The sequence below is a fragment of the Entelurus aequoreus genome, linkage group LG27 (assembly GCF_033978785.1).
Source record: "Entelurus aequoreus isolate RoL-2023_Sb linkage group LG27, RoL_Eaeq_v1.1, whole genome shotgun sequence".
NCBI classification, from domain to species: Eukaryota; Metazoa; Chordata; class Actinopteri; order Syngnathiformes; family Syngnathidae; genus Entelurus; species Entelurus aequoreus.
The window spans coordinates 26,841,052-26,867,022 of record NC_084757.1 but is presented as its reverse complement, the minus strand read 5'-3'; the positions used below and the strand labels follow the sequence as shown (position 1 = coordinate 26,867,022).

Here is a 25,971-nt window from a genome sequence, read left to right as displayed (position 1 = left end):
AGGTTAAGGACCCCCGGCAACTTTGTGATTTTATTGGACGCAGCCCCGGAAGTAAATGGGGGAGGGAAGGTTTTTGTAGAGGGAAGAAATTTAGCGTGACATTACCATTTAGTGGTCAATTGTACGGAATATGTACTGTACTGTGCAATCTACTAATAAAAGTTTCAATCAATAAAAAAAAACTTGACTTTTGTGTGAAGTATAAATGTATGTTTGTTGTTCAATAATAAAAAATAATAATAATTAAAAACAACAACAATGATCTTCCGGTACCATTTTGCCCCTCGGCGGGTAATCACAGAAGCATTTTTACCGTCTATGTTATTTATTTTGTCCCTCCTGCCTCGCCGTAGTAGTCCCTGCAAAGTCTGACGTGTGTATTTGTTGTAGGAGTCCGGACGTCATACAAGACTCAACTTCCGGTCGGCTTCCATATGCTATGACAGTAGTAATGTCACGTCGCCTCGCTGTTGTTTCGTAAATAAGTCACTAATGAATTTGACAAATTATGTCGTCCAACTTGACATTAGACCTCGAAGACCATCGACGTTGTTTCACGATGGGCAGCGAAGGAACTGGCTTTTCTATGGACCACGGAGGCGAGTGGGGTAAGTTTGTGAGCTCCCTCGTCACTACATCGGGGGCGAGGAATGGCTCACAAAAATCAACATGCTGTTCATTTATCACAGCGTTATAAGAGAAAGACTATCGTTATTTTTTATTTAAAAAAATATCGTAAGGTTACCACATTCTTCATGTTAGCCTGTCATTTAGCATTAGCTAGCTGGAAATTACGTGGTGATGTAATCGCCTGTGCTTGAACGCAACCACAACAAGCATCATAAGAGTGCTTGTACTGTAGACCTTTCACACTCAAATATTGTTATGTTTTATTTGTTATTTGCCATACGATGCTGCAATGATGAGCATTATTACACTACACATGCAGCAATACAACTACCAATGGAAATAGCATTATTGATAATGGATAATAACAATAATTGTATCTATTATCAACAATACAAATGTTTCAAATGCAACAATACACATGTAATGATAACTTGAAATACAAAGGAAAGCAGATAAATGGAGGGGAAGAAAGAGAAGCCAACTATATCAACCTTGTAGATTGTTATAGTAACAATAGGTATAAAGGCCTATTGCCATATTTTTGCTGAAAGGATTTAGTAGAGAACATCGACGATAAAGTTCGCAACTTTTGGTCGCTGATAAAAAAGCCTTGCCTGTACCGGAAGTAGCGTGACGTCACAGGTTGTGGAGCTCCTCACATCTGCACATTGTTTACAATCATGGCCACTGGCAGCGAGAGCGATTCGGACCGAGAAAGCGACGATTACCCCATTAATTTGAGGGAGGATGAAAGATTCGTGGATGAGGAAAGTGAGAATGAAAGATTAGAGGGCATTGGAAGCGATTCAGATAGGGAAGATGCTGTGAGAGGCGGGTGGGACATGATATTCAGCTGGGAATGACTGAAACAGTAAATAAACACAAGACATATATACATACTTGCCAACCTTGAGACCTCCAATATCGGGAGGTGGTGGGGTCAGTGTGCCATGTGTTACCCAGTTTCCCCTAGGGCAGGGGTCGGCAACCCGCGGCTCCGGAGCCGCATGCGGCTCTTTGACCACTCTGATGCGGCTCAGCTGCATACTTGCCGACCCCCCGATTATCCCAGGAGATTTACGGATCTCAGTGCCTCTCCTAGATAACTCCCAGGGAAAATATAATCCTATTTTCACTCTAATTAATAAATTAAGGGCGTGCCCTAATTGAACTGCAGTAATTGTCCTCTATGGCATTTACAAACAGCGTGCCAGCCCGGCCACATGTTGTATGTAGCTTTTACTTGCGCACGTAGGAGACAGCAAAGCATACTTAGTCATCAGCCACACAGCTTACACTGACGGTAGCCGTAGCGTATAAAACAACTTTAACACTGTTACGTTACAAATATGCGCCACACTGTGAACCCACACCAAAAAAGAATGAAAAACTAATTTCTGGAGAACATCCCACCGTAACACAACATAACACAACACAACCAATACCCAGAATCCCATGCAGCCCTAACTCTTCCGGTCTAGATTATACACCCCCGCTACCACCAAACCCCCCCACACATCAACACCCCACCCCCACCCCCGGAAATAGTGAGAGAGTTGGAAAGTATGACGCTATCAAGCGCCATTCATTCAAAACTCGCGGGCCGCACTAACATCAAATTTCCATGTTATAGTGCGTGCCGGTGCGTGTGTCAGAGACCCCTGGTTAACATAGCAAAAAGCAATTTAAGCTTTGTATGCGGTGTTTTTCATTTTAAAATAAATTTTTTTTTTTGTGGCTCCCATTATTTTCTTTAATTTGTGAAACTTGCCAAAATGGCTCTTTGAGTGGTAAAGGTTGCCGACCCCTGCCCTAGGGCAACAACGTTAATATATGTTTGATGAAACGTGATTATATGCATGAGTGTATGTATGTATGTATATGTACAGCATGTGTGTATGTTTGTACAGTGAATGTATATGTACAGCATGTTTGTATGTTTGTACAGTGAATGTATATGTACAGCATGTTTGTATGTTTGTACAGTGAATGTATATGTACAGCATGTTTGTATGTTTGTACAGTGAATGTATATGTACAGTTTGTGTATATGTATGTTTGTACAGTAAATGTATATGTACACTGTGTATATGTAAGTTTGTACAATGAATGTTTATGTACAGTATGTGTATATTTTTGTATGTTATATATGTACATGTTTGTTCAAAGTGTTTTTTTACATACAGACCTCAGTCTTTTTGATGAGCTGGACTCCCTGGGAGATGCAGACGAATTGCTAAAGGCTCTCGACAACGTGGACTATGTAAGTACCGGTACTGATATGATCCAACATCAGCGGTATGACTTGTACAGCAACCATCAAGGAAAATTGTGACGTGTACCCAAAAGAAAACCAGTTTATGCCCTTTAACTAGAAAGGCAATAAAGACATACCGTCATTGCCATAGTAAATGTCAACACAGAGGAACGTCAACTTGGGCTGGACCGAAAAAAACAATATCAATGGATATTGCAATAGAGATGTAATCGATATCAATAATAAATGCATTTGATAAAAAGTTTGATAAATATATATTTTTTGGGTCGGAAGGAGCCGTAAGTTACGGAGCAAGGTTGATTGCATGAACAAAGGCACTTGCAAAACAAGAAGTGGTCAGTGAGCAATAGGAGGGACATGCTATCAGCCAATCAGGTAACATGATCAACTGTTAAGTTTGGTTGCACCATCTTGCTGTCTTGCTGTTGATTCTCTGCATGGAGTGAGAAGAGAAAGTGAAAAATAGTGCTGCAGAGAGCTAGGAAATTGTGGATAAAACAATAAAAGTCAGTTTTTGTTGATGGTAAATATGATAATGGCAGGTGTGTTATATATTCCCGCCAAACTTTTGAATGCATGTACCGGTATTTATTTTGCTGACATCCAAACGCATCTTTTGACTGCAGACCTGTTACTCTGTTGAAGCGGCATCGTCTTGTTTCCAGCCGGAAAAATGCCTGTGTGTAACGCGAAAGCCTGTTGATAATCACATTGTTTACACGTGTGTTCTGCTCCAAAATATTACATTGTTTACATGCCTGTTCTGTTTCAAAATCATCAATCTTACACGTTGGTTTTGTTTTTGTATTTACTGGAACAATCTGATATTTCCAACTTCCCCAGCAGTCTCAAATGCAGCAGTAGCCCGCTAAATAGTAGCATTTTGCTCCAAAGGCGCTAGCTCATTAGCGTATTAGCCGCCTACAACGTTGTATACTCGTCAGTAACATTGCGAAAGTGTGCAGTGGTTTAAGGGGAACTGCACTTCTTTTTTTAATTTTGCTCATCATTCACAATCCTTATGAGAGACAATTTAGCCAGGTTGTAATCGAAGATCGCAAACTGAATTGTGCAGCTGCAGTGTTGACATACTTATTACTTATTACCTGTTAGTTGGTGAAAGTTAATTCTAGATTATAAATCGTGCCTCTCACCTAGATTAAAAAAAAGGTTGTGGACATAAACCGAGAAATTGGGCAACTTGGACATTTATTTTTTACCCGGAGATGGCGAGAAAGACACAAAAAGACACTCGTTTTTTTTATTAACCTTTTGCAAGGATTGTGATTAGTGAGAGCAGACCTTGTACATTAAGTGATTATTCTATTATGTTTGTTGTCCCCATGAAGTCTGTCATGATTAGTGCTGTTGTTGTTGTCGAAGGAAAAAGCCAACGTTGTGATTCATCTATGAAAGTAATGCACCGCAGCCTGTTTAAAATGATCAAAATACGTAAATATTACATGTTATTATGAATGTGCCTGTTACTACATTACATATATACTTACAGCATGTATGTAAAACATTGATGGATGTGTTTGAATGTTTTTAGAGCGCTTTATAGGCAGAAGAGAGTGACTCCCATTGTTAGCTGACTTTCATTTACGTTTGTTTACGTGTTAGAATACATTAAAAAAAAAAACATATACGCGCTTATCTCACATCATGAATGTGAAAGATACGTATAATTCCCAATAAAAAGTGCAGTTACTCTTTAAACATGGTAAACGCTTAATATACCGTACCCAAATGGAATATCATAAACCAGTAGTGGGTGAAAAACATGTTCCAGTGGCAACATGTCGTTTATAACCGTAATTGACTTCCTGACAGCAAATTATTTGAACACGAGAATGGAATTAGCGCAACTTATTTTTTATCAATAGTTAAATCAATTACACCCACACATCATAATAGTAATAGTGATAATAGAGTATTTTATTTATATAATGCTTTTATAGACACTACTGTAATGGCTGCACGATTTTGAGAAAAAAACTATTTGCAATTGTTTCCTCCAAAATTGCAACTACGATTTGATTTGCGATTTTTATATTTTATATATATATATACAGTATATACACTACCGTTCAAAAGTTTGGGGTCACCCAAACAATTTTGTGGAATAGCCTTCATTTCTAAGAACAAGAATAGACTGTCGAGTTTCAGATGAAAGTTCTCTTTTTCTGGCCATTTTGAGCGTTTAATTTACCCCACAAATGTGATGCTCCAGAAACTCAATCTGCTCAAAGGAAGGTCAGTTTTGTAGCTTCTGTAACGAGCTAAACTGTTTTCAGATGTGTGAACATGATTGCACAAGGGTTTTCTAATCATCAATTAGCCTTCTGAGCCAATGAGCAAACACATTGTACCATTAGAACACTGGAGTGATAGTTGCTGGAAATGGGCCTCTATACACCTATGTAGATATTGCACCAAAAACCAGACATTTGCAGCTAGAATAGTCATTTACCACATTAGCAATGTATAGAGTGTATTTCTTTAAAGTTAAGACTAGTTTAAAGTTATCTTCATTGAAAAGTACAGTGCTTTTCCTTCAAAAATAAGGACATTTCAATGTGACCCCAAACTTTTGAACGGTAGTGTATATATAAATGCATAAAACTGCAAAAATAACGAGGAAAGGAAGACATGTTACTTTTAGACTGTCAATCAACATATTCTTGCCTCAAGCTGCCACATTAGAACAATATGCAATACTTTACTTTAAAATGATATAATATATTAATATATATTATTATATAATTATTATTTTATTATATATAATATATATTAATATTATATGTATTATATATAATGTATATAATTTATGCAAACAGACACAGAGCTTTTATCCACATCATGCTATAACCGATAAAAACTATATATTGTTTATAATATAATGTAATCATAATATATAATAATGATGCAAGTAACCATTTTAAAGGATAGACACTTTTATTTCTCATTACTGTAGAATTGTTTACCATTGTACTGTGATTGGAAGGTAAATAACTTAATCTCAAATAAACAAACAAAAAAATAAATTTGACTCTCATTTCTGTAAGCAAAAATGTGACTTAAATATATATTGAACATCTTAAGGTGCATTTTTTTTCCCAGTTGGAAAAACTAGGTCGGACATTGTCGTTTTTTATTTGTTGCCATCTATCGATCACGGCATTCTGGCTCATTCGTCCATGTTGATGGGCTCATATCGCCCATCCAATTTGAAGCTGAAATTTCCCCACAACAGGACATTTGGCTATGTAGGCATATTTTTTTTTTCATAATTTTTGTTACTCTGCGGAACTTTGCACTTCCTCTGGCGGTCTTGCTATCCGCCCACTGAGACAAAGATTGTGGATGACTGAAAAGAGGGCTTACGGCATTCAGTTAATTCTACTGTATAATAACGTGCTCAAGTGCTTGAAGTGATACACAGAGTGAGACGTCTTTCTCCCTGTTTGAAGTGAGAGACGAATAAGCTTTTTTTAATTTTTTTTTTTTTTTTTTTGGGCGAACATGTCTGTCACTCGAATGTAGGTGAAAGAAAAAACCCTCAACCTCTTGCGGTTACGTTATCGCACTAAAACCTCAATTTTGATTTGATGTTGATTAATCGTGGAGCCGTACACTACTGTATAACTTTAAGTAATGTTTTTTAATGCACCATTCTATACTCCAGTCTCCCCCCAAAAAACAGTAGTTTCTGTCACTAAACAAGGTTTTTTTTATAAAACAATATTGTGTGCTTTTGTGTTTCAGACCAACGGGGTTCCACAATTTGACTTTGATATTGCCATACCTCCATGGACTGAAGGGTACACAAGCAGCACCTGCACAGGTACAGATAAAACTGCAGATGGCACACAGACATAATACACTGCGTAGTATTACATGCAATGTCATCTTACTAACCAAAGATGACTTTGTATGTAAACATCTTATGTACGTGTCTAGCTTCATGTGATATTTAGCTCCAGCTCCAGTCTTGTTGATTTAAATACAAGAAAATTAGGTGTTTTCTATTGATAAAGGACATGCTTGACTTGGTGGCTCAAGGGGACGCCTAATGTAGGAGTCACACATTTGTCTTTGTCCTTGTGCATTCAGATGGTGATGTGAGCGTGCACTCTCTGTCACCTGCTCACACTGTCAGCTCGCTCCCTTCCCCCTCAGCTGTGGAAGCCCGATCACCATACGTCTTACACGTAAGTCCAATGCTTTCACACGTTGAATTTTGTCCTCCTCTCCCTTGATTATTAATGTGAAAATCCAGATGGCACCTCGTACACGGACAGCTGCTCACGGGCTTTGCTGACCGTCACCTACTGTACTGTACACTCCTGAGAGCTACTTATTAGCACAAGCCTTAAACACCTTGTCAACTTTATATTTAGCATCCATCCTAGCGACCTTTTATTTATTTAATTTAATACTGAAAGTGTTGACAACTTCGCATAATTTAAAAGTAAAATGTTTTCTTACTGTTAAATGAAGGACATGTATGCAGGACTTGTATGTACGACTAGGAATATTGATCATTTTAATCTATATAGAGCGGTATTTGTCATGGTGGCGCATGTCACATAATAAAATAAATCACACATTATTTAATGTAGTGGTAGAGGGCGGTTATTTTCTCAACTGCAGACAGTACCTGATGTTTATTAGAGGTAATGTGTTTGGTAGCGATGAGGCCTTTATTTGTATAAATGCCTGTTAAAGAAATGATCTAGATAATGTGTAAGGTCCATTTAAAGGCCTACTGAAATGAATTTTTTTTATTTAAACGGGAATAGCAGATCCATTCTATGTGTCATACTTGATCATTTCGCGATATTGCCATATTTTTGCTGAAAGGATTTAGTAGAGAAAATCGACGATAAAGTTCGCAACTTTTGCTCGCTGATAAAAAAAAACCTTGCCCCTACCGGAAGTAGCGTGACGTCACAAGCGGTAGTGCTGCTCACAATTCCCCGTTGTTTACATGGAGCGAGAGATATTCGGAGCGAGAAAGCGACGATTATCCCATTAATTTGAGCGAGGATGAAAGATTTGTGGATGAGGAATGTTAGAGTGACGGACTAGAATGCAGTTCAAGAGATATCTTTTTTCGCTCTGACCGTAACTTATGTACAAGCTGGCTCATTGGAATCCACACTCTCTCCTTTTTCTATTGTGGATCACGGATTTGTATTTTAAACCACCTCGGATACTATATCCTCTTGAAAATGAGAGTCTAGAAGGCGAAATGGACATTCACAGTGACTTTTATCTCCACGACAATACATCGACAAAGCTCTTTAGCATGAGCTAACATGATAGCATCTGTCTCAAATGCAGATAGAAACAAAATAAATAAATCCCTGACTGGAAGGATAGACAGAAGATCAACAATACTACTATCAGGAGACACCAAACCAAACACTGGACATGTAAATACACGGTTAATGCTGTGCCGCCTGTCGAAGCCTGGCAATGCTGTTGCTAACGACGCTAACGTAGCAACGGGACCTCGTCAGAGCTATGATAAAAACATTAGCGCTCCACCTACGCCAGCCAGCCCTCATCTGCTCAACACCCGTGCTCACCTGCGTTCCAGCGATCGACGATGCGGTCGGCGGCCCAGAGACGTAGGAAGTCAAGGTGAGGTCGCCGGCGCTAGCATCTGCTATACAACAAAGTCCTCCTTGTTGTGTTGCTACAGCCAGCCGCTAATACACTGATCCCACCTACAACGTTCTTCTTTGCAGCCTCCATTGTTCATTAAACAAATTGCAAAAGATTCACCAACACAGATGTCCAGAATACTGTGGAATTTTGCCGAAGAAAACAGAGTGTCCAATAGGGTTCAAACACTTCCGTGGACCTCGCGACGTCACGCGCATACGTCATCCTCCAAAGGCATTTTGAACCGGAAGTTCCCCGGGAAATTTAAAATTGCACTTTATAAGTTAACCCGGCAGTGTTGGCATGTGTTGCAATGTTAAGATTTCATCATTGATATAGAAACTATCAGACTGCGTGGTCGGTAGTAGTGGGTTTCAGTAGGCCTTTAAGTACCCACTTCAAGTTACAGAAATGGTTATTTGCCTGATTGACAAAAAGGTTTAGAATCCAATTGCTTGCCTACTCTTAGAGAAGAGGATGGCCAGATACTGAACGTACATCTTCTTCCTGCAGGATGAGGCTCTGTCTCCACAATCGCAGCTCTCGCCGGTGTCGGTGTGCTCCGAATCCAGTGGCTTTTCTGAAATCCCTCCCCAGCCCAAGAAAGCCCCAAAGAGAAACAGCCAGACCACAAGAGGTGGATTGTTAGATTTTAAAGCCCTACGGACAGTTCATAATTTTAACTGTCCTTTCATTTCGCACACTTCATACAGCCAAAGCAGCACAGCCAGTCAAGAGGCCCTTACAGAATACCTCCAAAGTGTCCATCCAGCCTAAACCGGTCATAGCAGCTGTGTCATTGGCTCATGCAGCTGCTACCCTGCAGCCTAAGACCATCATCATCCAGCCCCTCCAGACCACAGTACTGCCTGTGGTCAAGGCAGCTCCAATCAGCATCCAGCCAGCGCCCTCCCCAGGTCAGGGCTTGCTCTGCAAACACACGACATTGCACTTTATTGCAACAGGCAATCACCCCCAAGTGTGTTTTGGATTGAAAAAGCCACATTCAATTGTCTTAAGGGAAAAAAGTATTTAATCCCCAACTTTTGTTGCAATTTGTTTTACTTGTATATACCCAGCAGAGGGTGCTGTTGGCTCACATTTAAAAGTGACTTGGCTGCTTCATTGTGATACAGTAAGCTTTTTATTACACGATCAAATCAAGTTTCCTCATTTAGTGACTTTGTCGTTTGTTTACTTAACCACTTGACCAAACATTTATTAGTGTTAGGAGTTTTAACTGTATTTGCTGTAGAACTTAATCTCTACTAATAGTATGTCATTCTAATTAATATTATTTTGTGGTTTACCAGGCTTGTTCTCGTTGTGTGGTGTATCTTTAACACCTAAACCAGGGGTCGGCAACCCGGAATGTTGAGCCATATTGGACCACAAATACAAAAAAGTAATCGGTCTGGAGCCGCAAAAAATTTAAAGACTTATATAAGTGTTATAATGAAGGCAATACATGATGTAAATGGCTAATTAGCTATATTAGCCTATTATCAAAATGACTATTTGTCGCAGGCTGATGCAAATCTTTGTTGACAGAAATGTTGAAATGTAATATTTATTCTACACATTTTTACAACATTGGAAACCACTACTAAAACTTCTCAGAGGGTGAGATAACTCCTGGAAATGACTGTCTTAGAATGGCCAAAGGTATAGATGTGTGTGTCCAAGTTAAAGGAAACGGCAGGCTGTCTTCTTCTAATGGATGTATTACAATCTTTGCAAACTGGGTATCGTTTGCTGTGGTCCGGAACAACAACTATCAGAAATGCAGCCAATATTACATACAGATAATGTGTCATGAGACATGGAAAAATAAACTAAATACACAGAAGACATAAGTAAAGTAAATTGAATGAGCTCAAATATACCTACAAACAAGACATAATGATACAATATGTACATACAGCTAGCCTAAATAGCATGTTAGCATCGATTAGCTTGCAGCCATGTATTGACCAAATATGCCTGATTAGCACTCCAACGAGTCAATAACATCAACAAAACTCACCTTTGTGCATTCACGCACAGTATAAAAGGTTTGGTGTACAAAATGATACAAAGAAGGAGTGGCATGAAACACGTCTTTCTGTGGCAGCGTCGGAGAAAGTTGTACATGTAAACAAACTGTTGAGTCACAGTCCACACAACAGTGAGTTCAAGGGCCGCTGAAATTAGTAGGATAAAACAGCGCTCGCCAAATACTCTCATCAGTGAAGCATAAACACAAACAATAAACAGTGGAGCCACCAGGGCGCCGCTAAAGAGCCGCATGTGGCTCTAGAGCCGCCTTAAACCAATGAAACTACTGCTGTTGTCTTCTGAACCCAAGGCAGTATATCTGACCACTTATTGACTTGGATTTGAACTTGGCTTTGTCACTGGCGTGCTAAAAGCCAAGACTGCTAATAGCCAAGTCTTAACTTTTCTAACCCAAAATAGAGGTGTTTTTTTGTACTTCTTTTTAGGATTACCTCCTGAATATTCACAACATAGGTGGGCAGTCTTTGAGCAGAGTGAAGAAAAACAACAAGAAATGTTCTCATTTGTAGTCACGCTCTGACTAATGTCATTCGTAAAGAACAAACTGGTCTCTAGAGGCTTTTATAATCATCTGACTTTCATCGGCCTAATTTTGACGTGGTAAGTACCATGTGCACTAATTAGCAGGACTGGCAAAATACTTGATTAGCTCTGACAGGCTGTTGCTGGTTTGTTTTGAGGAATAATTCTTGGAAGTCATTGCTCCTGTAGGACTACCTATTGCGTTTGAATTTTAAAAAAAAGAAAAAAAACGGAAATTTTTCGGTTATCATTAAGTCATAAAACTACTTCTCTATATGACAGGACTCTGCAGTTTAAGACCTACTGCAAATAATTATTCTGAATAATAAAAGAAACGTGCTGCAAATATCCTCTATATCAGTGGTTCTTAAACTTTTTTTTACCACCAAAACCACCTCAGAAAACACTTGATGACCAAAACAGTAAATTGCAGTAGTGTAGTAGGCCTAAGTATTACTTAAAAACAAGGCAGAGATTTAATTTAAAAAGTATATTTAATGTTTTTGGCCACGGTAACATTGCACACAGTTTGATTAGCAACACTGTGTTTAAATATTTTAATATGTGATTTTTTGGCATACCAGTAGATGGAACCGTAGTGCTGTGTTGTTTTTAAGGACACACTGCTAAAATTCTAGACAAAGATCCTCTCTATATGACAAGGGTGTGCTGTTTCTAAGGACTTACTGCAAAGATCCTCTATACAAATTGTGCAGACAAAATGCTAATCAAAGATCCTCTGCATTCCCGGAGCATTTTGCTGTTTTTAAAGATCTACTGCAAAAATGCTAGTCAAAGTTTCTATAGGACAGGATCATTCTGCTGTTTTTAAGGATCTACAGAAAAAAATATAGTACAGGAGTGCGCTGCTTTATTTAGGGGCCTGCCGGAAAAAAATGCTAGTCAGAGATCCCCTTTTTCAGTGTTTCTTAACCATAGGGCCAGGGCCCATTGTTGGGCCACGAGTGCCTTCTATAGGGCTGCCAAAAAAATATCTGTTTCTCAGCTGTGATCTGTATGGGCCGCAGTGTTATTCAGTTTGATACACTTTTCCACCACTTGTAGCAGTAATGACAATCTCAAACAAACAATTAAGTCTGGAGCTAAAGTCTTAGAACAGTTTCTTAAGCACAAAAAATGTGACTAAAGTGGTGAAGCTGTATTTTCATTTGCACTTAAACTTTATTGACTGTTTAGTTTAGAAACATATTAATAATTGATTATTTTTTTTAGCACAGCATAATTTAACACAAAATGTTTGTCTGTTATTTATAATGAATTTCTTATGCAGTATATTTCGTTAGTTTTTTTCTAATCAGCCTGACCTAAGCCTAAGGTTTGTGCTATATAAATAATCATCTTTGTGATTAACATATGGTTTCAAATCATTTGCCAGTGTTGTAAACTGTAAGTATGTTAGATATACAAAACCCAAAACCAGTGAAGTTGGCATGTTGTGTAATTCGTGAATAAAAACAGAATACAATGATTTGCAAATCCTTTTCAACTTATATTCAATTGAATAGACTGCAAAGACAAGATATTTAATGTTTGGACTGAGAAACTTAATTTATTTTTGGCAAATAATCATTAACTTGGAATTTAATGGCAGCAACACATTGCAAAAATGTTGGCACAGGGGCATTTTTACAATTTGAAATGTGGACTCGTCAGACCACAGAACACTTTTACACTTTGCATCAGTCCATCTTAGATGAGCTCGGGCCCAGCGGAGCCGGCGGTGTTTCTGGGTGTTGTTGATAAATGGCTTTGGCTTTGCATAGTAGAGTTTTAACTTGCACTTACAGATGTAGCGACAAACTGTAGCTACTGACAGTGGTTTTCTGAAGTGTTCCTGAGCCCATGTGGTGATATCCTTTACACACTGATGTCGCTTTTTGATGCAGTACCGCCTGAGGGATCAAAGGTCCGTAATATCTTTGCTTACGTGCAGTGATTTCTCCAGATTCTCTGAACATTTTGATGATATTACAGACTGTAGATAGTGAAATCCCTAATTTCCTTGCAATAGCTCGTTGAGAAATGTTGTTCTTAAACTGTTCGACAATTTGCTCACGCATTTGTTCACAAAGTGATGACCCTCGCCCCAACCTTGTTTGTGAATGACTGAGCATTTCATGGAAGCTGCTTTTATACCCAATCATGGCACCCACCTGTTCCCAATTAGCCTGTTCACCTGTGGGATGTTCCAAATAAGTGTTTGATGAGCATTCCTCAACTTTCTCCGTCTTTTTTGCCACTTGTGCCATCTTTTTTGAAACATGTTGCAGGCATCAAATTCCAAATGAGCTAATATTTGCAAAAAATAACAAAGCTTTCTAGTTTGAATGTTAAGTATCTTGTCTTTGCAGTCTATTGAATTGAATATAAGTTGAAAAGGATTTGCCAATTGTAATCTGTTTTTATTTACGATTTACACAACGTGCCAACTTCACTGGTTTTGGGGTTTGTAATTATTGAATATGATTAAAAGCAAAAGTAAGATTACTAATTCAGTGTTAATTATTCACTGGACCCAGGACCCCTCTGTAGTGGAAAAGTTCCGCCCCGGGGTCAAAAAGATTAAGAACCCTGCCCTGGATAACTGAATTATTTTGGGTTTTTTTTAGGACCTACAGCAAAAAAGCTAGCCAAAGATCATCTATATGCCAGGAGCATTCTGCAGATTTTAAAGCCATACTAAACATCATTTTCAAATATCTTCTACATGACAAGAGTTGTCTGGTGGTTCAGGCTTCTGCTGCAAAAATGTCCGTCTTCAGTTTAGAACCAAAAGTGATGTGTTTTTAAACCACACATGCACATTTATGACACACCTCTGCGCTCGGAATGTGGAAGTCAAAGACCACAGGTCAAAGGTAGTAAACAACTCTTCCACCTGTAAACATTGTGACGGTCGTTAAAAAGGCGAGCGGGGTTAATGGAGGTCAGCGGTGGCGAGGGAGGTTCTGTGCCATCTGCAGCTGCAAGAGTGTCTTTAAACATACAGTAACTGACTAATACGGCTTCCAGCTAATATGTTCCAATAACTGCACATGTTTTTGTTGGAGATGACAAGATAGATTACTGTCATCAGTCACGTTAGTGGGTACACATAATGCATCAGTCACTCTATTAGGTTCACACATGCACAATTTAATAAGATTTTATCAAATAAGTGTATTTGGGGTATTAATGTAACACTGTGCCTATTATTGTGATCTGCACATTGTACTGTGTGTGCCTCCATTGGATAAAGAAAAATATTGGCGATGCTTGCTTTTCATTGGACGGTGATCAAAAAAATGTTCTACAGTGTTAGGCCATAAAAAGTGCAGTCTGAAGGCGTCACCCTAACGCTAACTGACGTTACTGTAACACAATGCAATAAACTCACAGCACTAATGCTAACTGTGTGTTGTGGTCTCTTACTCAGGTCAGCCCATCATGTTGTCTCAACCGAGCCAGTTGCTACAGATCAAAACCCCCCAGGCTATCACTGCCGGCGTGGTTGCCATGCCGACCCTGGGCCAGGACAGTTCCATCACTGCTCCATCCATGGTCTCCGTCACGCTTCAAAGCCCTTCTCCGGATGACGACGTGAGTAGCGTTTTATGGGTTTGTGACGCCACAGTTTTACATGACGTTTGCCACGTGTTACTAGGCCGGGGGTCTGCAACCTGCGGCTCTAGAGCTCTCGCGCCGCCCTAGTGGCTCCCTGGAGCTTTTTCAAAAAGGTATGAAAATAGAAAAAGATGGGGAAAAAATATATTTTTGTTTTAATAGGGTTTCTGGAGGAGGACAAACATGACACAAACATCCCTAATTGTTAGAATTCCCACTGTTTATATTAAACATGAATCTCTGATGAGAGTATTTAGCGGGCACTGTTTTGTCCTACTAATTTTGGCGGTACTTGAACTCACCGTAGTTTGTATACATGTATAACTTTCTTCAACGATGCCAGAGAAAGACATTTTTTATGCCACTCCTTCTTTGTCTCATTTTGTCCACCAATCTTTTTATGCTGTGTGTGAAGGCACAAAGGTGAACTTTGTTGATGTTATAGACTTATGTGGAGTGCTTATCAAGCATATTTGGTCAGGACGCACAGATTTTTTTATTTATTTTTGGTCTAATATGGCTCTCCGACCCCTGTACTGGGCAGAGTTAATCAGTCTCAGTCATTAAATACCATCATACATGTAAGCCGATCGAAACCTGTACTTATCCCTTTACTCATGCTATTCATTAGCTATTATGATCTCAGCTACGTGCTATTTGTGTTAGGTTTCTTCTTGGTAACACTCCATGTCTACTTCTGTGGTTATCGTTGCACATTTTTGTCTTGAATGTGCAAAATTAGTACTCTTTTCTGACTTTCTCACTTTTTCAGTTATGCTCCATCTGTGCACTAACATGCACATCAGCCTCATTGTCACTGTTTGAACTTAAACTACAAATCTTTCGTCCCCCTTGTCCAGGGTATTTGCCTCCGACACACAGACCCTCTGTGTTGTTTCGGGCTCGGGTCCACAGCGCCGCAGCTTTCGATGGCTCGCTCTTGTCTGACCTTTTGTGATGATTTTGAGAAATGTTCTCACAGCTATGTTTGTCGTGTTCTTTCCTGGGAGATGGATTTCCACATTTTGTGTTTTCGTCTTTGGCTGTTTGGCTTGGCGTTTGTGTTGCAAATGCGTTTTTGCGTCTTATTCTAAGGATGTAACAAGAAGTGTGATGGCATATGTAAGACCTGGATCTTTGGCATTACCTGGACAGCAAAAATAAGTAATAGCTTGATCTTGCTGTTTGTCATGAACCATATTTTGACTGACTAAGCTCCAGTGAAATTTCACAAGTAAAGTTGTCTTTTAACAACCAATTCAAGGCTGTGAAAATACAAGTCTACAAGGACCCCCTGAAAGCAGTGTGGAGGAATTCCAATCCCTGGAGGCCAAAACAAACATGGTCCTAAACCATTTGTAAACCTAACCAACTCAATAAAGCATACAATAGAGGGGGGTGGGGGGAGGGCTCTACTCATTAATTATGGACAAACCTCATCTCAGTTTGTAGTGTTTTTTCCTCCCAAAATATATTTTTCATCTTAGCTTTAAAAGTCTTATCGTATATTTCAACAGCTTTAGGTATGTGTCAGAGGTCCCACAAAAGTGTATTGGAAGTGTGTTGTCCAAAATCAAGCTCTGATGTTGGAATTTAGACTATCTAAAAGCCAGACTGAGTAAACAGTTTAGTGTTTTAGGCTAACGTGTCTGCAAGTATCACTATTTTGCCTCTGTTCTAATTTTTACATATATTTTTGTACAGTGTTTCCCAAAGGACTAAAATCTAATTGTGGCTATGGTGGATTGCGGGGATGGCATAATAAAGTTAAGTTAAAGTCCCAACCATAGTCACACACACACACACACTAGGTGTGGTGAAATTATCCTCTGCATTTGACCCATCCCCATGTTCACTCCATGGCACGTGAGGGGAGCAGTGAGCAGTAGCGGTGGCCACGCTCTGGAATAATTTTGGTGATTTAACTCCCAATTCCAACCCTTGATGCTGAGTGCCAAGCAGAGAGGCAATGGGTCTCAATTTTATAGTCTTTGGTATGACTCGGCCGGGGTTTTTAACTGACGACCTTCCAGTCTCAGGGCGGACACTCTAACCACAAGGCCACTGAGCAGGTCAAATAAGTAAAAATAATAATGTACATTTTGTATATACAGTGGAACTCTGGTTTACACACTTAATTGGTTCTTGAACAGGGTACGTAAACAGAAACGCTTGTATATTAAAGCTAATTTCTCTGTATAAAACAAGGTAAACATGATTCATGGGTTCCAGCCTCGAAGAAAGTCCATATTTTAGTAAAAGTTTGTTCACTCTGAACACAATATAAAGCGTTATACAGTATTGTATAGCAAGCAATCATAATAAGGGGGTGATGGATCAACTTTGTATTTGGTAACAAAGTCAAAACATCAACTAGCTTAACTGTCCTTACGTGCAGCCGCCTTGACGACACACACGCACACACACTGTCACTAGCCCTGTGGTGCACTCACAGTGTGAAATTACAAAGCTCCTTAACTTCAACATCCAGGTCGCTAAATGATTATGAATTTAAAAAGTTAATCTTTTTGGCGTGCTACGGAAAGGAGTGTAGGGGGAAGGGAGCGGTGTCGACACCGCTGTGAATACTTCCTGAATTTTTCAAACCCATTGCTTTCTTTAGACTCACTGGAGGTAGCAAAACTAGAAAAATAATGTCAAAAGGCTGTATAACACTTAAAAGTAGAGATGTCCGATAATGGCTTTTTTGCCGATATCCGATATTCCGATATTGTCCAACTCTTAATTACCGATTCCGATATCAACCGATACCGATATATACAGTCGTGCAATTAACACATTATTATGCCTAATTTTGTTGTGACGCCCCGCTGGATGCATTAAATCAGTGTTTTTCAACCACTGTGCTGCGGCACACTAGTGTGCCGTGAGATACAGTCTGGTGTGCCGTGGGAGATTATCTAGTTTCACCTATTTGGGTTAAAAATATTTTTTGCAAACCAGTAATTATAGTCTGCAAATGACGTGTTATTGTTGAGTGTCGGTGCTGTCTAGAGCTCGGCAGAGTAACCGTGTAATACTCTTCCATATCAGTAGGTGGCAGCCGGTAGCTAATTGCGTTGTAGATGTCGGGAACAGCGTGCAGGTAAAAAGGTGTCTAATGCTTAAACCAAAAATAAACAAAACGTGAGTGCCCGTAAGAAAAGGCATTGAAGCTTAGGGAAGGCTATGTAGAACAAAACTAAAACTGAACTGGCTACAAAGTAAACAAAAACAGAATGCTGGATGACAGCAAAGACTTACTGTGGAGCAAAGACAATCTACATCCGAACATGACATGTCAATCACCAATGTCCCCACAACTGAAATATTCTTGATTGCTAAAACAAAGTAGATGCGGGAAATATCGCTCAAAGGAAGACATGAAACTGCTACAGGTAAATACCAAAAAAAGAGAAAAAGCCACCAAAATAGGAGCGCAAGACAAGAAGTAAAACACTACACACAGGAAAACAGCAAAAAACTCCAAATAAGTCAGGGCGTAATGTGACAGGTGGTGACAGTACACCTACTTTGAGACAAGAGCAATATTGATGCATGCTTGGTTATGCTTTAAAGTCATATCCAACAATTGTGACAACGACTTTTTACTTTCAACTGAGTTTCGTTTTTTTTTAATGATTTCTGCTGGTGGTGTGCCTCCAGATTTTTTCAACGCAAAAAAGGTGCCTGGGCTCAAAAAAGGTTGAAAAACACTGCATTAAATAATGTAACAAGGTTTTCCAAAATAAATCAACTCAAGTTATGGAAAAAAATGCCAACATGGCACTGCCATATTTATTATTGAAGTCACAAAGTGCATTATTTTTTTTAACATGCCTCAAAACAGCAGCTTGGAATTTGGGACACGCTCTCCCTGAGAGAGCATGAGGAGGTTGGGTTGGGGGTGGGGGGTATATTGTAGCGTCCCGGAAGAGTTAGTGTTGCAAGGGATTCTGGGTATTTGACAGTGCGGATGTTCTCCCGAAATGTGTTTGTCATTCTTGTTTGGTGTGGGTCCACAGTGTGGCGCATATTTGTAACAGTGTTAAAGTTGTTTATACGGTCACCCTCAGTGTGACCTGTATGGCTGTTGACCAAGTATGCCTTGCATTAACTTGTGTGTGTGAAAAGCCATAGATATTATGTGACTGGGCCGGCACGCAAAGGCAGTGCCTATAAGGTTTATTGGCGCTCTGTACTTCTCCCTACATCCGTGTACACAGCGGCGTTTTAAAAAGTCATAAATTTTACTTTTTGAAACCGATACCGATAATTTTGAAACCGATACCGATAATTTCCGATATTACATTTTAAAGCATTTATCGGCCGATAATATCGGCAGTCCGATATTATCGGACATCCCTAATTAAAAAGCACACAATATAGCAATATAGCAATTAGCGCTTACTGAATGAACAATTGCGATCAATAAGCCCACAAACAATGACTCACCTGCAGGCACACATTAGATGAATGAAACGTTCGTACACAGAGACAAGGTTTGTACAACAAAGCATATTTTTAGTTGGTCTGTGGTTTGTAAATTTAAAAGTTTTTTTAATGGGGGGGTCGTAAATCGAGGTTCTACTGTCTCACTTTCAACAGTGCAAAGTTAAATGTGGCCAAAAACGTCAGTAAAACTAACATAGCAATGTTAGCTACAGTGCCAGCATTACTATCACATTGTAACAGCAACATCATTTTAGGTTAGCCTATTCGCTAATGAAAAACGATCAAACTGACCTCTCCCATGTACCGTATTAAACTAACTGACGGATAGTCAGCAGAACTCCAGGATTCATTTCAAGATGTGTAGCGAAGCCTTTAAAAAAAATGAAAGGGGAAAATGCACTATTATACTGTTAAAATTGAATGGCCAATCATTGGTCATAGTGACTTGAAATGTATTTGTCGTGAAATGCAGCTGAGCTCACTTTACCAGCGGGATGGACTTTACATTATAACGTGAGCCGGTTAAAAATGCCTGTTAAAAACGTCCTTCCTGTGCCAAGTGTTACCATCTACTATACATCCAGTTTGTGTTATACTATATTGTGACCTATAGTTAGAATATTGTATCCCTTTAGTGTTAAACGGCTGCTAACGATTACATGCTTCAGACAGGTGTTGTGCAGGATGAAGCGTTTGCGACAGCTGTAAACAACCATCAGGGATCAGGGTCCCTGCTATTTCTTGGTGCTCTCGCACAGCCGGGGGATTTTGCTACTCCAGAATGAGAATGCTCCACAAATCTGCCATTGTAAGGATTAGGGGATTTAGAGACGGAGACCCATAAAAGGTATAAAGTGGCATGAGTTATGATGAACTAAAAAGAGTTTCTTGCTCCCGAATGGCTTTAGTATTGCAAGTGTCTCCAAAGCATATTAGGGGATGCGATTGTGAACATGTTTTGACATTGTTACTGTAAATTGTTTCTGCTGTGGGTCCACTTGTTCAATTTTAAGTAATACAATGACAAGCATCACAAAGTGACAGCGAGGATTGCTTACAAAAGTGTCGTTATTAGTAGAAAATGCATGTATATGTTGGTTATTTTTAATAACAATATGAAAATAATATACCCTACCTTCACCGTTTACTGTAATTGCTTTTGAATGATGGGGATATACAGCATTTTTACAGTCTAGCAGGTTTTCAGGATATTTTTGCACTGAGAAGCTCGTGCAGGCGTACTGATGTTGTAGAGAAAAATAGTCCACCTCCTACAAATTTAGCATGCAAAATTCAAAATTATTTATCAGCTTTAATCAGCGACGATAAATTATGTTTATAATTATTAAGTTACAGCTAACACATTTATTTACCTAAACTACAAAAAGCAAAGTGCTTTAATTTGAAAGCAAGCAACAATTGGTAACAATTGATAATTTTTAACTTTAATGCTGAATTGGAGTGCTTGAGAAAGTGTAATGAAAAAATTTAGCTCTCTTTGACCACGTTGTAATAACGGTCAAGAGCAAATTGCTCAGTCAGCATTAACGTAAATTCCAAATGAAAAGCCACTACTTTTTTCGCTACCGGCCTTGGCGAAGTTGGTAGAGTGGCTGTGCCAGCAATCGGAGGGTTGCTGGTTACTGGGGTTCAATCCCCACCTTCTACCATCCTAGTCACATCCGTTGTGTCCTTGGGCAAGACACTTCACCCTTGCCCCTGATGGCTGCTGGTTAGCGCCTTGCATGGCAGCTCCCACCATCAGTGTGTGAATGTGTGTGTGAATGGGTGAATGTGGAAATACTGTCAAAGCGCTTTGAGTACCTTGAAGGTAGAAAAGCGCTATACAAGTATAACCCATTTATCATTATTTATTATAATGCAAATAGTTTTCATAAAACACATGCAAAGACACTGAAATGGTGTGTTATTGTTTGTGCTATGGCGCCAATTTTTGGACAAGTGAATGTCTACAGTATTTCCTGCTGTTTTAAAGCTTTGAACCGGAAGTACTAGAGCCGTTCTGTCTTTTAATCATCCATAGCGTTTCTACTCGTATGAATTCTTTTTTAATCACTCCCAAGCAACGTTTGTAAGTTTTACAATGTAACTACAACAATTCTCTCTTACTAAACCGTCCCATGTGTGATGTCTGTAGTGCTTCATGCATATTTGTACGTGCTATCGTAATATAACAAATAGGGCTCTGGTTCTTTGGGCACTGCACGATTCCATTCTTGGAGGTAATGATTCGATTTCAGAATCGATTCTTGACTCAAAATGATTCTCGATTCAAAATCCATACTCTTTGATAACATTGTGTGCTAGTTCTATGGTTAACAAAATTCCTCCATAAAATAAACACCTCTGATAAATGTCCTTATTACTTGAAAGAAAACTGGTTTTGTTTTAAAAAAAATTCGACCCAAAGATTTGAATATTGAAATTCAAATAAAAATAACGCAACAAGAGATATATCCAACACTTCTCTTTTCTAAAGTAAATCAGTACACCAGATATGGGCATCTACATCAATATGATTTGCCTAAGTGGCTGTACAGGACAGATTTTTTTATTTAAAAAATAATAATAATAATAATAATAAATACATTTAAAAAAATAATAATTTAAAAAAATAAAATATATATATATATATATTTGTTTTAAATATTTTAAATACATTTTTGATTTTTTTTTTAATCAATTAAGAATTTTTACAAATGATCACGATTCACTTTAAAATCTTTTTTTTTTTTTTACACGGCCAGTAATAAATCTGGCCTCATTAGCATTAGCTAATATGCTAACATGTTTACGAGTGTCTGGGTTTGTATTATTAACTTACAATGGCATTCTGTTTGTATTGTTCCCGTTTCACAAATTCCTCAGTAAAGTCACCAAAACGTCAGCGTGGAGTTATTTTAGTCTTTTTAGTAGATTGAAGAGGTAACTTCCGCAGTTAGTGGGCCCATGACGATAATGTCTGTATTGTTTGATCAGTTACAAAGTTTGGAAACAATTAAGATATGTAAATAAACATTTACAAAATCTTTCGGTGGAAATAACTATTTTCACAACTTGTACCGGTATATCTGTGACTTATATATGAAAAAATATTTTTTTTCTCTCTAAAATTTAGTGGGTGCGGCTTATATACCGGTCGTTCTATAGTCCTTCAAATATGGTAGTAACGCTACACAGCAGTACGACAAGTGTAACACGCATGAGTTTCACACCAACAGCCGGGGAGCAACATTATAAAACGCATAAAGAACTACATAAAGTTGCCTTGATGCTGACCACTCATGATTGGAGTAAATACAAAATTACACAGGGAAGTCAAGTCGCCTACAGCCACAGATGTTCATGCCAATGTTTTGGCATCTAGCGCTAATTAGAGACAGCTGCCGTTGTTTGCTTTTGTAAACAAAGCCCTCTGCAGATTTTGGACCAGTTATATCATGTTTTTTGTACTGCACAGGATGACAATCATCTCACCTGCAGCGCACTCAGGCAGGCCACCATGATCGATGTTCATGACCGCCAGTAAAGTCGAGAGACATTTTTGCAACGACTTGTCAAAAGAGGCCCCTCCCCTTTCGATGATCTCATCGCAGCGTCCTCCATCGGTAGCGCTTCATCTGTTTAACACAATAAAACGCACACATATAGGTGCAGGATCCAAGGACAGCTGTTAGCAGCGTGTCCACTGTGTTCTTTAAATGGTAATAGAGGCATTACATCTGCTCATAGAAAAATGTATATATTCCACATTCAATTATTTTCAACAGCAAACAGTGACAGTTTCAGGCCGTCACCTGTCAAAGTGAGGTTGCCTGATAAATGCCGCTGCAGTTTGACGTGAGGTCCCCCTTCCTCCTTTCCCTGGTAACTGCATACTCGCCGCGTTCCCAGGCTCGGCCCGGTGGCACAATTCCCAGATCGAGTGCCGTGAGACTTCAGGGGTTTCTCTGGAGACGGAACACAAATAACTTAATCAGCAGCAGGGCTATTAGTCCTGAGATCTTTGCAGCCTTACCCCAGGGACAGAAGTAGCGGGAACTGGATTATCAAATAAGGTGTTTTGGTAAAGGAGGCGTGTCATTGTGTGAAACTTTTTGTTGTTGTTGCACTTTTATACTCTCTAGGTCAGGGGCTGGAGCCATTTTTTAAAATTTTACAGGCGAATAAATCTGTCCATGGAAAAAACTCCCTATTTTCTTTTGAGATGTTTAGTTTTTGGGACATATTGATGGGGGTCGCACACTAAAGAAGTCAAAGTCTTTCTCATGCAGGAGTCTATGGAGGTTAATTTGTGTCTTTATTACGAAAGCTTTTTTTTGGCACTGAATTTATGTAACCACATTTTTTGCTTTTGAATTTTGTGAAAGTACATTTTTTTCCATTAAATTATGCTGACAATATCATTCAAAATAAATTTGGTGTAAAAAAAAAAAGTATGTGTATAAAAAAAATTCACAGTGTATAATATTCAGTGTAGTTCAGTGTAAAGGTGAGATTTTAACCATTTGTAATCATTTCTATGGTTTGAAAATATCCAGTGGGCCGCATTGAAATGTTAATTATGTTGTATTATGCCAAGGTAGCCAAATAATCTGCTTTTTTATTCTGTTTTGCTAGACCCGTGTCACGTGACTTCACATTTGACACCTCATTGGCTGGTTGTTAGACAGGATCGATTGCTTCAGTCTTAATTTACCACAAGTGAGTCTTGCTTTTGGATTATTTTGATTGATATTGAAATCACGATTAGTCTGAAAACATGATTATTTATTGTACCACCAAAACTCAACTTTAAATATCAATTAAAAAAATAACCAGATATAAATTAGTAATTAATAAACAACCAATTTTAAAAAATCGATTTAAATAACAATAGCAATCGGAAAACATTTAAATATTTTTTTAATAACATTTTTTACATTTTACACTTTTTTACCACCATCGAGTGTGTGCTTTTTCTGTCATAAATAAAATGTAATTAAATGCAAAAATCCTTGTTTTTATTGGTGCAATACATCTTTGGACAATCTTGGCCAGTATTTAAAGTCATAGCAAATAATTTCACATCATATCATCAGTAAGTGCTTTAAGTGCCTACTCAGTGGCCTAGTGGTTAGAGTGTCCGCCCTGAGATCGGTAGGTTGTGAGTTCAAACCCCGGCCGAGTCATACCAAAGATGGGACCCATTACTTCCCTGCTTGACACTCAGCATCAAGGGTTGAAATTGGGGGTTAAATCACCAAAAATGATTCCCGGGCACGGCCACCGCTGCTGCCCACTGCTCCCCTCACCTCCCAGGGGGTGAACAAGGGGATGGGTCAAATGCAGAGGACAAATTTCACCACACTTAGTGTGTGTGTGACTATCATTGGTATTTTAACTTAACTTAAGCACATTTGGCTTGTGTGAGGTGCGTTTTTGAAACCTTTGTTAGCGCAGTCAGATCGGATGTTGCGCACAGCGTTGTTATTATGAAGGGGGGGGGATTTATGCTGCTGCTCTGAGATGACGAGTTTGGAGACGACTTGAGACTGTTTACAAAAAAAGGAGAGCCTCTGAAGTTGGTACTGCTGTCCTGTTCATACATTGATCTTACATCAATGATTTTGTTCACATCAACACAGGCAGATGAGATGTGCTGCGGGTGTATGGATTGTTCTTGCTAATTTTGGTTTTATAGTTTAGTCTGTGTTTCAAGTTGCCGTTTCGACATTGGTCAGTTTAAGACGGGGCGGTTGAGTGTTTCGGGGATGAATGGGCACTACCAAACAATATTTTTTCCAAACAAATGTTCCTTCTTTTCACAATGACAGCATTTCACTTACATTTATGTCAAGTTCCGTGATATTCTGCATTCATCGTGGTTTTTGCATGCACGTTGCAAAGCTCGTTAATTGATTTTTCCGAATTATGATCGTGTGAAGCCAAAATCGAAATCTGGATTACAATTTTATTATTTGTCCAGCCATATGTAATATGATTACATTTGTGCTTGGCTTCAGCATAAAGCTGACAATTGACAATAATGTATGGTGCAATATACACTATATTGCCAAAAGTGTTTGGCCTCCTGCCTTGACTCACATATAAACTTGAAGTGTCATCCCATTCCTAACCCATAGGGTTCCATATGATGTCGGTCCACCTTTTGCAGCTAATACAGCTTCAACTCTTCTGGGAAGGCTGTTCACAAGGTTGCGGAGTGTATTTATAGGAATTTTCCACCATTCTTCCAAAAGTGCATTGGTGAGGTCACACACTGATGTTGATCGAGAAGACCTGGCTCTCAGTCTCTGTTCTAATTCATCCCAAAGGTGTTCTATCGGTTTCAGGTCAGGACTCTGTGCAGGCCAGTCAAGTTTATCCACACCAGACTCTGTCATCCATGTCTTTATGGACCTCGCTTTGTGCACTGGTGCACAGTCATGTTGGAAGAGGAAGGGGCCCGCTCCAAACTGTTCCCACAAGGTTGGGAGCATGGAATTGTCCAAAATATTCAAAGTTCCTTTCACTGGAATTAAGGGGCAGAGCCCAACTCCTGAAAAACAACCCCACACCAAAATTCCTCCTCCACCAAATTTCATACTTGGCACAATGTAGTCCGAAATGTACCGTTCTCCTGGCAACCTCCAAACCCAGACCTGTCCATCAGATTGCCAGATGGAAAAGCATGATTCATCACTCCAGAGAAGGCGTCTCCACTG

At 39.1% G+C, this 25,971-nt stretch overlaps 1 protein-coding gene across 2 annotated transcripts in view; it reads left to right on the top strand.

The window, feature by feature from the left end:
• Window positions 1-421: 421 nt before the first annotated feature.
• The window catches only part of LOC133644234 (cyclic AMP-dependent transcription factor ATF-6 alpha-like), an 82,675-nt gene continuing 57,125 nt past the window's right edge, over window positions 422-25,971 (top strand). For both annotated transcript variants that reach the window (XM_062038586.1, XM_062038587.1), the window contains exons 1-7: window positions 422-608; window positions 2,817-2,893; window positions 6,677-6,755; window positions 7,025-7,122; window positions 9,098-9,221; window positions 9,298-9,501; window positions 14,601-14,764. In XM_062038586.1, coding sequence (XP_061894570.1) covers window positions 509-608; window positions 2,817-2,893; window positions 6,677-6,755; window positions 7,025-7,122; window positions 9,098-9,221; window positions 9,298-9,501; window positions 14,601-14,764 — 846 coding nt within the window. In that variant the 5' untranslated portion in view covers window positions 422-508. The remainder of the gene's footprint in view (window positions 609-2,816; window positions 2,894-6,676; window positions 6,756-7,024; window positions 7,123-9,097; window positions 9,222-9,297; window positions 9,502-14,600; window positions 14,765-25,971) is intronic.